Below are 14,506 nucleotides of genomic sequence, written 5' to 3' on the forward strand. Positions count from 1 at the left end.
CTACCAACACTTGACTATTTGGATTTTAGGGTGTTTTCAGACCAGTAGAATAGATCGTTTGCTTTTCTTCCGATTAAACAGGGACAGTTACAATGTTGAATTTTCATCTTGGTTCGTTTCGCTTTTACAAGTGTGTCTGTACTAAATTGTTTTTAATCACCCGGGTTGTTCTATCTATTTTTAAACATGTGAGTGTGATATATCAGATTCAAATCTGGATTGATGATACTAACATTTAAGTCCTGAAAAAAATGTGAAAGGTAGCTTAACGGGTATATGGTCATGCGTTCGATTCCCAGTAAGTGGACAGATAAAATACTGTGTATCTTCAATGCAGATAAAGCATCATGAGATAGGCTTACAATGATATTTCCTCACTACTCGGTACTATCCAAACCGCATTCAAGACGTTGGCGTGAAACCAAATAACACAAGGCCTATTTTTCCACTGAATTTCCATGTTGGTAAATCCCTTCCAAATTGTTTATGCCTTTCAGAAATTAATAATAACAATATATTAATATTTTTTGTCAAATAAAATTGACCGACTTATGAAGATGTATAGATTTTTTTCAATATTAGCTTTTTTAATTTATCCTGGATAAAAATCCACAAAAAAAGTCAATTTAGAGGATTAATCTTTTAATATATTTTACAAGCATGCGGGCAGTTCCGTTAAACACTACATTGATAGTTTCTTGCAAACACGCTTGAATCCGTGTAACGTTAGCTTGTATCAGACGTTACAGCCTGTGACCACTGAGCTTTAGAGATACCGATGGTGACCAACAGGGGGCGCGCGCGACATGTTTGTGTGAAAGGCCCACATGAGCACTCTGACGTAGGCTTGAAATCTAGCCAGGTAACGGTGTCGCTGCAAACAGGAAAATTACCTCTTTTAGTCGACTTACTTGGTGATAGTTAGAGGGACAGAAGCGTTACAATGCCGGGTAAGTCCTCTTAACAGATCAAATCTTTGAAAGGAGCCATGTTTAATCTGTTGACTTTATAAATGCGGTATGCTACTCTCTATCTCTCTTTGTTTTGTGAAATGGTAGCCATCGGTGAATGCGTGGAGTAGCCAAATATAAGTAAATTAGCACATTTAACATACAATATAAAGCAAATTAAGCCCATATATGCTCACTTGGCAGAGTTTGTGTTAAGCGCAGTGTGCATGGAGGCCTAGTAATGTGTATGTGATGCAGTCGTGTGGCTAACACACGCATCCGTCGTGTTTCTTAACTTACTACACAGAAGCCTTTAAAACTATTTAACACAACTAGAATCAGTTTTTGCTTCGATACAAGCAAAATAGCCATTAAACGTTACTCTTTGAGGCCAGGCAACATGATTTTTTCACGCGGAAAGACCGCTGTTGATATGGCTCGCTCGTGGCTCGAGCTAACACGCATAACGTTAGCTTCACAGTATAGTAACGTATACGCTCGCCAAACGTTAGAACAATTGTTTAACTTTATTATGCGAAGGCAGGAAATATCTTAAGCAAAAGGGAGTTGTGTTAATTTTAGACTTTCATAATGGTTTATATACTATAGATAGTTATCCCTGGAGCCTTAGCCAGGCCTCACGTTACAATGAATCAAATCCATGTGGAGAAAGATGGTGTCGACTGACCTCCTCTTTGTCTCATTTATGCAACACTATGATGGATAGTAACAGATAGTTACATAATGTTTAAACCATGTGAGTTATGCACTATGTCGCGTCGAAGGTATTACAAGAGTTCGATAAACGTAATTGCGCCTTCATATTGTAATATAAAACGCCTTAAGTTGGTAGCAAGTCTCGTGCTTGTGCGCGAGAGAATATTATCCAAACACAGAGGGACGAATCCTTCTTGTTGTGATAATCATTTAAAATTACATTTGCGTATGCATTATGGTTTATACTTATTGAATAATTAATTTAGCACGTGCACCATAATGATTGAGGTTTACTTATGCATGCTATCTGTACTAGTTGTTTTCAGTGTCCCAAAAGTCTCTTATGTTCATTGGCATCACTTTTGTTATGTGTGTGTGTGGTGGGGTACTATATTCTTGGTTGATTATTAATATTGCATTTCACACCCACAGAACCTGCTGATATTAACAGTCCAGAGGTAGCAAAGACACCAGGAGGAGGCAGCGGGCAAGGGAAGGATGAGAATGTTGTGAATGGACACAAGGAGGGGGATGCCAACCCCTTTGCAGAGTACATGTGGATGGAGAACGAGGAGGAGTACAACAGACAGGTCAGTGTGAACCTGCTGCTCTTACTGGAATTACTGTAAATACAAATTTCCTTGTTAAAAATGGGACATTAACGCCCTCTCAAGTCGTATTTACCACTAGGAAGCGCTGGGATCGTTTTGATACCAAGTTTACGAGTTGGGCATGCCATAAACTTTATACATGTCAGAGGTGAGAACGATTGTTTATGTGACTGCTATTCTTAATTAGTTTTTTCCTCAACAGCTACATCAACTTAACCTACAAGTGCATATTTACATATATGAATAATCATTTGAAGGCTATTTTATGTTTTACATACAGCAAAAATAGCCTGTATTTGACTGAAAATCCAGAATTGTCAGCAAACTATTTAGATAGCACAGTGAATATTTATATGGTTGTCAATGAATGGTAGCCTGGTCCTATCAGACTCTCGTACATTTCATTTGTACAGAGAGTCTGGCCACTCTCCATAGACAAGCGTTAACTTCCTTGAAGGTGGGTACTCTGTTGAAGTTTAAAACTACTGGATCTGCCATAACCAATCGCTAACGTTTGGTCGTGACGTAACCCTACAACTCAAACTAGCGCACAGCCTCAACGTCATCGTTCTCAGCCACTCCCTCTGTTCGCTGATTGGACAGGTGAAAATTTGGCCGGAGAAAACCCACAAATATGCCGCAAACCCAGACGGAGTACTGAAGGAAAATGAAAATTTAGCGGTAGTACATAGGAGGGCGGAGCCAGGCTAAATGAATGGGGCTCTAAACATCATTTTGGCTTTAAAGGGATAGTTCATCCAACACTATATATTTTTTTACACTTACCCTCAAGTTGTTCCAAACCAGTATGAGTTTCTTTCTTCTGTTGAACACAAAAGAACGCAACCAGACAGTTGACGCTAGCCATTGACTTCCATAGTAGGGAAGAAAATACCATAGAAGTCAATGGCTACTGTCTGTTTATTCTTTTGTGTTCAACAGAATAAAGAAACTCATACTGGTTAGGAACAAAACGAGGATGAGTAAATAATGACGACATTTACATTTTTGGGTGAACTATCTGTTAAATCAGATTTTCTCAAAAAATAGGCAAGAATTAACCTGGTGTGCTCCATGATTCCTGTTCTCTCCGACAACAAAGCACGAATGCGGTGAGCTCGTCATCACAACTTCAGAAGTGGGAAATTTCCGATTCACAAATGTCTGACGAATCAGATCAGCATTGGCTGGTAGGGCTGTCACTTTACGTTCGAAAATCGATTGCACAATCGATCGGACCAACCAGCACAAGTTTCGAAAACGAAAATAGGGAATCGATTTTAGCTGTCTTTTCTCGGAGCTCGTCACGATACGCCCGCAGCGAACGTGCGTCACACAGCAACTGCAGGCTCTGACAAACACACATAACAGCAAATACTGCCGGTAAAGTGACAGCCCTATTGGCTGGTGGTAAGGTGGAGTTTAGAGAGACTGAATCTTCTAACGAACCGTTTTCAGAGTCGCACAGCGAATACATTGTCACGGGTGATCCACACTCCAATCCAGAAGGGCGATGCACAGCAGAATACGCGGCAATGCACAGAAGAAGAGACGATCGCTCTGTTTACATCTCTCAACCAGTGTTTCAACTGTGGAAAGAAATCAAAACAGTTTGAGAATAATCTCATGTAGCATTACATTTAGGCATTGTGTTGACAGCAGGTTAGTCCGCTAGAGAAATGAACTCTAGAGAGAAGCATTTCCAGCCTATTAATTATATTTACTTAACCTGTTAGTAATGTATAGATGATTTAATGTATGTTTAAATACATTTGACAGCTACTGTGCAAATGATTATATTTCTAAAATGAATTGGAGTAGAACATTTTCTTTATAATTAGATTTAGAAGGTAATCGCAAAACCTGCCTTGTGTGCATCTAAAAATAAATGGCAACTAAATGTAGTAATTTGGGCTCTTGTTAATTGTAACTTTCAATATTATAGTAATGTGTAACTAAGGGCTCCTCATATAGTTTACAGCATTAGCTCAAATAGATTTTAGAAAACGTATTATAATATTTTTATTGAAGTTTAATTTAAAAAGAACAAGAAGCAATTTTTTAGTTCTCTCCCCGCTACTGTACTGAACTGTGACTTTAATACCGAGGTACATACATACAATACACATCATGTTTGTGTACAGTTACACCCCTAATATACAGTGTGTTTTTGTGTTTTTTTACATTATTTGCATGTAGACCTATTGTAGGAGTCCTACAAAACAAAATTAGGAACCTTTAAAATAGCATAATAGGGGCACTTTAAACTTTACGTCAATAAACAGCATGTTTTCTTAGTTTCATAACAGCTGCAGCAATAATGATAATAACAATAGGCAATAAAAAAGTCTGTTCAAAGTCTGAGAAAAATGTATTTCTGCAGTGCTTGAGATCACACGCAGTAGCGATGCGCTCAAAAATTAGAGAACTTTATCAATTACAAGCTCCAAAACGGCTTCAGTGAGAAATCATTAGTATCTATGATCTTAGCATTTTGTTGTAATGCAAACCACTAATTATTTTTGTATAAACACAAAAAATCTGGTACTGAGATGAGACACTGAACAGTCCCACCAGGATTTTTTTTTTCCTGTGATATTTGTGATCAAAATGTTTTTGTGGTGATGATTTGTGGAATTTTTTTTTTTTTTTTTTTACAATTAGGATACCACATTTATTCACCGGTTTCCCAGACAAGGCTTAAGCCTAGCCCTAAACTACAACGCATTATTGAGCTGTTTTAACTGAAAACAACTTGCATTGACATATCTTTAAATATGTCAGTGCCATTGCTTTCTCACTAATGTTTTTTTTCTTAGGCACGTTTATAAAAAGCTACTTAAATGTCCTAATTAAAGTAAGGACTAATCCTGGCTTATTTTAAGCCCTGTCTGTGAAACCAGGACATTGTTTATTATGTTAGTATTTTCGTCTCTTACCAAATAATACATTTGAACCTTTACTACAATCTTATCAGACTTGGAAAGGGGCATATTGATTGTTGCACAGCCTTACCCAGTCTTCACAAATCTAAAATAATTGTATATAGGATAGTAGAGTGGTGTAATATCTAGCTTTAATAACAATCACTTAGTGTGGGCAATATGTCAAATCTTATGAGCAAACCATAACAAAACAAATGCTCGCCTAATACAAGTAAAAAGTTCTCAAATTATCAAATTAACAGTCAGTCATAAAATAAGAACAAAGAAACAAATGACAATAGGACAAATAAGTACAGATACAAACAGTGCTTTAAGTTTAAGTACTGTTTTTGTCCTGTTGTTGAACATTAAAGGGGTGGTATAATGCCCTTTTCACAAGATGTAAAATAAGTCTATGATGTCCCCAGAGTGTGTGTATGAAGTTTTAGCTCAAAATACCCCACAGATATTTTTTTATAGCATGTTAAAATTGTCACTTTATGAGGATGAGCAAAAACGCACCGTTTTTGTGTCTGTCCTTTTTAAATGCAAACGAACGGCTGCTCCCGGCACAGAGGGCGGAGCTTCGATTACCTTCTCACACAGACATGCACTGAATATGTAAAAAAACTTTTAGCCTTTTATGTTCAAACCGGAGTCAGAAGAAGAGGTGACAACATGTAGAATGAATGCAACAGGATGTTTCTGAATGGTTAGTTGATGAATTGATATAGCTTATGTGTCTATCTTCTAGTCATTGATTAGCATATTCTGTCATGATGAATCATCATGATGATCTGTCGTGATGATCTATAAATCACGTTCCCGGGGACGGGGTTTAATGTAAATTTTAGGGTTGGGGATGTCACTAATCTGGGAGGAAGCTCCTGTAGTCCCTACCATCCGATTGTTGTAGTCCTTAAAAAGCCATTTCTTTAAAAGAATATATCCCTTTGAGCGTTGTAACTTTGCAGATGTTGTTTATGCTCAAACAGCAACATTACACACTAACTAAAGATAGAAAAGTCAAATCATAATCAACCATGCAGTCATCAGCATGTATATTAGCATTAATATTAAACTAACTGCATTACAAATAACCTAACAAGAGAACAGATTTTGTTACTCAAACGCTGACAGGCGAGAGAAGCACTTTTATTTTATTTTTTTGTTAAAAAGCCAAGAAAATATATCCCTTTGAGCGTTGTAACTTTGCAGATGTTGTTTATGCTCAAACAGCAAATAAAAAAATAATGCATTTCAACTTTATTTAAATTAGGTTTAATTCCATTCGTTATAAAAAAAAGGTGAGATTTAAATTTTTGTGGTGTAATGGCGATCATGCAGGATTCCCAATAATGCGGCATTTTGTCGATTTTGCGTTGTATTCAGTGATCGCAGATTTGCGAAAAACTGCAAGGACTGACTGAAAGCATACATGTTTGAATGTGATGGTCTAGCGCTCCTCACTGTCTGACTGACATTACGTCAAGTATAGTCTGATTTGTATTCACATTTGCAATTCAATTTGTTTTTACATCCATTTGCAGTGGGTTTGCCTTCATCTAACTGTACAGAGAGTTACAATTACCATAATGACTCTCGAAAAGGGGCACCTTACAATTTCATACACAAATTTTGATGGGTCTGACGTCTTTCTGCAGGTGGAAGAGGAACTTTTGGAGCAGGAGTTTCTTGAACGCTGTTTCCAGGAGATGTTGGAGGAGGAGGATCAGGATTGGTTCATTCCTGCCAGAGACCTTCCCCCTGGTGTAGGGCAGATCCAACAGCAGCTTAGCGGGTTGTCGGTCAGTGACGGAAACGCCGAGGACATCGCAGTAAGTGTCATCCTTCCTGAAAGGAAACCACTTTGTAGATCTCAAATAAACTTTTGTGATATTGTACTCATGTGTACTTCATCTCTGTTCTTTCTCAGCGCAAAAGCAGCTTGAACCCAGAGGCCAAGGAGTTTGTTCCTGGAGTGAAATACTAGAGACCCTCCAGTTAGGGGCTCCTTTATAGAGACTTTATGTGACCGCTGGTGGCCAGGGGTCACCCTCACACATACTTCAATCTTCCTGGGGTTGTGTGGGGCTTGATGGGGTGGGGCTTGTGGGTGGGGGGAGGGGGTGCTGGATGCTCTTCTATAAGCTTTTTATTTCCGTCTGTCTCATGTATAACGTGGGCGGGTTGCTCCGTGTAATGTTCCTATTGGACCGCTGCAGATTGTGACTAGTTCTCCTGGAAGATCTTTGTATTAATCTCAGAGGAACAGTTGTGTGAGTTCCACTATCGTGATAGTGACTAGCAGTTTGTCCCCGTGTCATTGCCATTTTCTTTTTTTTTTTTTTTTTCTGTCTTCTCTTTTATTTTCTTTAAAAGGAAGTTTGGCGGGGAGGTGTGTGTCATACGAGTGGGAGGGGAAAGGGCTGGGACAAAGGAAACCTTACAGTGCAAGGACTGTTGACAGGTGGACCATTCTTTGATGGACAGAACTGGTGGCAGCTGACAACTTTTGAGGGATTTTCACAGAAACATTTTCCTGTTTCTTTTTTCCTTCCTCCGTTGAAGTTCTGTCACAGTGTGCAACATGCATTAACAAAAATGGAAAAAAATCAAATAAAACAAGCAGGTTGATGATGTTGGAAGATGTTTTGTGTTTGTGCTTTCTATGTAATGTAAACCTCAGTCTTGACAGTTCTCATCCCAAAGTTTTACTTCATTAAATGCTGTAGCATCATAGCACCAGTTTTGTTTTGACTAACATGCTGTCAAGATTACCAGAGGAGCATATTACAATTTTAACTTTAACAAAAGCTTTTTTTGGGGCTTATGTTATATTTAATGGTTTCAGGGTAGAGAAAAGCAGTATTAGACCAGTGAGATGTTCGTGTTTCATTCAAACCGGGTTGATCATTTGTGATATTGAGAGTTTTGGGCCTGCAAATTGCTATTAAATGCATCAGTTGTTGAACTAAATAATTATTGCAATGTAAATTGAACTAAATCATAAAAAGGCATGCTGCTACAAAATGTATTCCTTAATAATTTAATGTTTATTTTCAGGCTTTTTAACGTCACATTGTTTTAGTTTTAGTTTTTTTTTTTTTATTGACCGATGCGATGCAGTATATTGTAAATTGTCAGCAGTAGCTGTTCTTGTTTCTGGCAGGATTCTTGTTGACTAATATAGAAATGAGGGTTTTTCCCAGTGTCTGTAGTCTCATGTTACTCCATTGACTGGCTAGCCTAAACATTAGTCCAAAGCCACTCAGAAGGCATCTTTTCAGTGTGTAACTCTTGTGTTTGCCTAGAGCAGTATTTGGATTACCTTGGTATAACTGTGCAGACAGATGTGTCAGGTGTTGCTTAATCAAACGCTGTCATGGCGAAACTGCTCCACCTTTTGGAACAAGGGTTTTGTATTCATTTGTGCTTATAAGGGCAAAGAATATTTCACATTAACATTCCAGATTTTTCATTATTTTTGAGTGCTGTACCAGTTTCTTGCTTCCCTGGTTTCTTACTTCTTTAAAATATTCATATTCTGCTGATAATTATATAACTATTTTCTATTAAAGTCAATTACCATGATTTTTTTTTTTAAATCAAGATCCCTTTTCCCATAGGTACTGTTCTGAGACTTTCCACACTGTTTATATATCCAAGCAGATGTTTTACCATAAAACTGTCTTGTATTTCCTGCATTAGGGATTTTGCCCAGGGTGCCCTTACAGCAGGGTTCCTCAAACTCAGTCCTGGAGAGTTTAGCTCCAACACTGATCAAACACACCTGAGCAAGCTAATCAATGTCTTCAGGATCACTAGAAACTCACAGCTAGGTGTGTTTGATCAGGGTTGGAGCTAAACCCTCCAGGACCGAGTTTGAGGAACCCTGCCTTACAGTATAAGTTTGAGTGAAGGTCTGTAGAAGTGTGTTGTGAAACCAGATATGAGGAGCAGCCCGGATGAAGTGCTGTTCAAGAGCCTGGGCACACCGCTGTAGGTAATTCCTGCTGTCCGAATAATCTGGCATTCAATTGCTGGTGCAACAATTGAACGATGACAGAGAGGAGGATGGCGTTTACATACTTGATCCTTCAATAAGTAATAGTGTGAAAGATGTGTTTAAGTGAATGAATGCCTAACTGTTTTTAGACCATTGCTCACTTTAACACACATTAGATAATGTTGTGTGTCTATAAGGCTGTATGAGTTTATGTCTGTGTGCCAGTCTGAGCATGTACATAGTTCTGATATTTGCTTTGGACACTGTAAAGCAGTTTGGTTCAACTTGTGTTGTTTTTAAATGTGCTCTATAAATGAAGGTTTAGTTTTGTTGAGATTGTACCCTACTAAAATTGTTTGTGCACAGCGGCTTTGTACTTTAAATTCTCTTTATATTCCATGTGGGCTTATGATTTAAAATAGTGAAACCTAGCATAGTTTAATGTTTATTTATACTTGATGCCCAACTGTAGAGCGTGCTTATGGTGGAGTACAGTAAAGGTTCATGGTCAAGAGTTCAACATAGTCCAACAAAATAAAAACATATTCACTCGATTTATGTATGAATTATACATTTGAATGTTGTTCTTATTTCCTCAACATTTACATCTCTGTTCGGTCTAATAAATGTATAAATAAACATCAAAAAGCTGGATAACCATGGCACACATCTTAGTTAAGCCTTTATTATCTCATGGCTATACATACACTTTTTATAAGGCCTTTCAACTAAAATGTGTGCCATGGTTATCCAGCTGTTTGATGTTTATTTATAGGCTACCTTGATTAGACCGAACGGAGATGTAAGTTGAGGAAATAATAAAAACATTAAAATGTATAATTCATATACAAATCAAGTGAATATTGCTGTAAATCAAACAGTGGATGTCCTTTTTTTCTTTAAGAGGAGGAGTCTAAGTTTGCACTTACTCTACCTCATGTAATAGGCTTGGTAATATGTCTTAACAGTTTAAAGAGGTCACACATTGTGCTGTTTAAAAGTATAAACTTTTTTTTAAAGCAATTTTTTAGCTGTCAGAGTTAAGGAAATAGACATGGACACACGTGGGAAACAAGGTGAAGTTTACCTACAACATCAGAAACATGGTGAGGTAAGACATCATCGGAACATTGTCATTTATTTTGAGCCGTTGAAAACCGGGACACGTTTGTTTTTGGTTGTCAAAATGTTCTGAGCTGATCTAAATAAAAACTAGTCTTAAAAATGGTTATGAAACTGTTTGGCACGATGCACTCTTAATATTGATATTCTTGTTTGTAAAGACTTATATAAAGCAGGGCTAATAATCCTGATGGTATTTGCTCAAGGTTTTTTTTTATATATATTTTTTTTTTTATTATTATTTTTTTATATAGCTCGCATGTTTTACCATGAACTCTCTGGTGTAAAGTTATGTTCTGGTATGAGACGGAACTGCCTCTCTACTACAAGTTGAAACTTGGTGCGCACGTCTCGGTCTTGATTTTCATATTACGGCACATTCCATTTGACAGAAAAACACGCCCTTATGAAAGTGCACTTCACGTTGTACTGCATTCTCAGGCCCTTCCTAACACACATGTGAGGTAAATGAGGGATTGGCTGAGTGAGTAATCTACATCCGTACCTCCAACTTGAGTTGTTTTTTTGTTTGTTTGTTTTTTTAAACAATGAGTCCAGAGGTGTGTTCATTACCTGAAGTACGAGTTCCACCTGATGAACATCCATCTGACTGGATCTTGTCAAACAATTTAACTTTCATTTGGTATATTGCATAAAAATGCATTAGGGAAATGATAAATATATGCTAAGTAATAATATTTGATTTGTTATTAACAGAAGTGGAAGCGATATTGGTTGGCCCTTCATCCGGCTAGTCGGCATGGCATTGCACGGTTAGAATTATCAGAAGCCGTTCACGAACGGTCAACTGTGGTCAGACGACACCCGGAGAGGAAAGTTGTACGTCTGGCTGACTGTGTGAGTGTCGTCAAGCTGCCTCCACATGCAGAGGCTTGTCCAGGGGAAAACATGGCTGCCTTCTGTTTGGAGACTGAGGACAAGAAGCTGGTGTTTGCAGCAGAGAGAGAAAGCTGTGGAGAATGGGTGGATATAATATGTAACATTGCCTTTCTGGTGAGGGTTTTGGATTTTTTTAAGCATTTAGATTCTGTTTTAAAGAAATACTTTTATTCAGCAAGGGTGCATTAAACTGATCAATCGACAATAACAACATTTATAATGTTACAAAAGATTGTATTTCTATTTCAAATAAATGCTCTTCTTTTGATTAGAATTTTTTTATTTGTCAAAGAATCCTGAAACAAAAAAACACAGCTCCTTTCAACTTATAGCCTATATGTGTGGTGATAATAATAATCATAATAATAAATGTTTCTGAAGGACCAAATTAGAATATTCAAAATTATTTCTGAACATAGACAATATAGACTGGAGTAATGGATGCTGAAAATTCATCTTTGCCATCCCAGAAATAAATGACATTTTAAAATATATTAAACAGTTCTTTTCAATTCAGTTCTGTTTTCACTGTATTTTTGATTAAGTAAATGCAGGCATGATGAGCCTAAGAGGCTTCTTTCAAAAACATCAAAATCTTACCTACCCTAAACCTTTGAACAGTAGTGTACGTATCGTATTCATAATTTTTTTCTGTCATAGAAACACACTAAAAGTGCTTCACAATCGGTACCACTTATGGAGGAGAATCAGATCTACATGTCCAGAGAACAACGTGAGTACACACAAATGTATCAGAACAATTTGCTGTCATGTTCCTGAATTCGGACCTTCATGCAGACCTGGTTTAAAACATAAATGGATTATATAATCTCTGAACTCTGAATTTTCATTCATTCATTCTTTATTTTACCAGGTTAAAAATGAATCACACTTTAAGATTAATTCTGATCATCTAATCTCAATATCTCTTTCATTTTAGTGAGTGAGTTCAAAGTAGTTGTGCTGCAGAATGAGTCTTCAGTTCGTTGTGGCCTGAAAGGACAGTACTGGCTGCAAGCTGGTGAAGACATACTTGTTCTACAAGATCTGGAGACCAAGAAGACTGTAATGGAGTGGCCATACAAGCTGCTGCGCCGCTACGGGCGAGATAAGGTCAGCTGTAACCATGGACTTGATAAAGTGCAGGACCGTGATGATGTGTAGAAAAAATATGCTGTTAAATTCATGGCAAAACGCTGGCAGCTGTGATACAGCCTAAAAGTTTTAATGTAGGCCCACTACAGGACGGCACTGTGATCCTGTATATTGTAGAAATTATAACCATACATATATTAATACAGAGCCCCAGAGCACAGTGATGGGGGAAAAATGAGACGGGAGGAAAATTTATATTTCGGTGCATTTCTGTTTGTTTGCAAAACTCTTGATGGAAATAATAGTGGGAGGAAAAAAATCCTATCCCTCTTATTTTTTCCCATAACAATTTTTTTTTAACCCATGAGGGGCTCCATGTGAAGCATCTTTTTAATGTTTTTCAGTGTAAATTTTAAGGTGAGTTTTTACTAGCAAAAAAAAATTAATAATAATTTTAACAGTAATTTACTATGAAGGTACACATACTCTTGCTGAATATTATAAACTAAAATAAATCATATGTTAATACTTTTATGTGTTATAATTAGTGCTGTCAAATCGATTAATTGCGATTTAATCACATTTATCATAAAAATTTGTTTACATAATATATGTGTGTGTGTGATCATATTTTTTATATATATATATAAATATAAAAATATGATCATATATATATATATATATATATATATATATATATATGTATGTATATATATAATGTATGTATATAGTACAAATAGTGCATACAAATATTTTCAACGTTCTGTCTATTTCTCTCCAGATGGTGTTTTCTATAGAAGCAGGCAGGCGCTGTGAATCAGGCCCTGGCACCTTTAACTTTGAGACCAGGCAGAGTGAAGATATTCTCCGCCTTATTGAGTCAGCTATTCGACAACAGAAGAGCCTTGGCGTTACTGGAGACAGGCACTCGCCACATTCTCCACGTTCTCGCTCTCCTCGCTCACCCCTGCCCAAACGCCCTGAAAGTTTTCCTTTGCTTGATACAGAGGGCAACAACAGTCCTCAGCTTTCTGACTCAAAACTGCCCTTGTACCCTGATCCAGGAGATGCTCTTGGCCCAAACATCTCGAATCCTGTGCATACAAAACCTGCGAGTCCTATTGGCTCAACCGAAGCTGTATATGCAAACCCTGCAGATTGCATAAGGTCCTCAAAAAGCACACACTCAAATCCTAGTGGCGGTATTAGCTTGATTGAGCCTGTGTATTCAAATCCTGTAATTATATTAGGCCGACATGAATCACAGCCAGCAGATCTCATCACATCGCATCATAAAGATCCTCTCCCATCTCCTGAAAGGGATGATTCAGAACCAGTGTATTCTGATCCTGCTGATGTTATCCGCCCAAAACCCAACAATTGTGTCCATGCCAACCCTACTGACACGATGGACTGTCAGGCCGTAAAGACAATGTTAAACAACGACAAGCTGCAAGAACCTGTGTACGCTGAGGTGTATGACCATGTCGCACTTATCTCAAGTAAAAAACTTGACCAGAGGATTGAGGAGCCTATTTATAGTGTACCCGAGGTTATACAGGCAACCCAAAACAATAGCTCTCAACAAAGCAAAATGACTGATGAGAACCAACCCATCTACAGCAAAGTTAACAAACCACCCAAAACTCCTCAGGCTCTCGAAGAAAAGAAGCTAAGCCAAACACGAGACGTTGTCTCTGAGGACCTTGGAATGATTTAACTAAATCTGTAATATAATATCTTTTCACAAACATGTAGCTTTTAATTTTTAATATTTAAAATTGTATTATCCCCCAACCCCACCCCACTGATATCATAATTTATTCATCCATTCTACCGGGACATGGTGGAATAATGACTGAAAATAAATGTTCTAATTGTGTAACACTGAAAGTTGTTTTGAATTTTTTTGTGTGTGTGTGTATATACAGTGAGGAAAATAAGTATTTGAACACCCTGCTATTTTGCAAGTTCTCCCACTTAGAAATCATGGAGGGGTCTGAATTTGTCATCGTAGGTGCATGTCCACTGTGAGAGACATAATCTAAAAAAAAAAATCCAGAAATCACAATGTATGATTTTTTAACTATTTATTTGTATGATACAGCTGCAAATAAGTATTTGAACACCTGAGAAAATCAATGTTAATATTTGGTACAGTAGCCTTTGTTTGCAATT

The 14,506-nt window shown here is 37.4% G+C and overlaps 2 protein-coding genes across 5 annotated transcripts; both read left to right on the top strand.

The window, feature by feature from the left end:
- Positions 1-706: 706 nt before the first annotated feature.
- Positions 707-7,850, top strand: paip2b (poly(A) binding protein interacting protein 2B). The gene is made up of 4 exons (XM_084389700.1): positions 707-950; positions 2,100-2,257; positions 6,867-7,040; positions 7,139-7,850. The coding sequence occupies exons 1-4, from the start codon at positions 944-946 to the stop codon at positions 7,193-7,195; spliced, it is 396 nt and encodes a 131-aa protein (XP_084245826.1). The 5' UTR covers positions 707-943; the 3' UTR covers positions 7,196-7,850.
- Positions 7,851-9,013: 1,163 nt separating this feature from the next.
- dok1a (docking protein 1a) lies at positions 9,014-14,218 on the top strand. Of its 4 annotated transcripts, XM_084389513.1 has the most exons (6): positions 9,046-9,208; positions 10,232-10,322; positions 11,051-11,347; positions 11,894-11,966; positions 12,174-12,346; positions 13,110-14,218. In XM_084389513.1, the coding sequence occupies exons 1-6, from the start codon at positions 9,171-9,173 to the stop codon at positions 14,046-14,048; spliced, it is 1,611 nt and encodes a 536-aa protein (XP_084245639.1). In that variant the 5' UTR covers positions 9,046-9,170; the 3' UTR covers positions 14,049-14,218. The 4 variants fall into 4 exon arrangements, with proteins under 4 accessions (XP_084245641.1, XP_084245639.1, XP_084245640.1 ...); XM_084389515.1 differs by lacking the exon at positions 10,232-10,322 and having other exon boundaries at positions 9,014-9,208; XM_084389514.1 differs by lacking the exon at positions 9,046-9,208 and having other exon boundaries at positions 10,139-10,322.
- Positions 14,219-14,506: the final 288 nt, after the last annotated feature.

This window comes from Rutilus rutilus (assembly GCF_951802725.1).
Source record: "Rutilus rutilus genome assembly, chromosome: 2".
In the NCBI taxonomy this organism is placed as follows: domain Eukaryota; kingdom Metazoa; phylum Chordata; class Actinopteri; order Cypriniformes; family Leuciscidae; genus Rutilus; species Rutilus rutilus.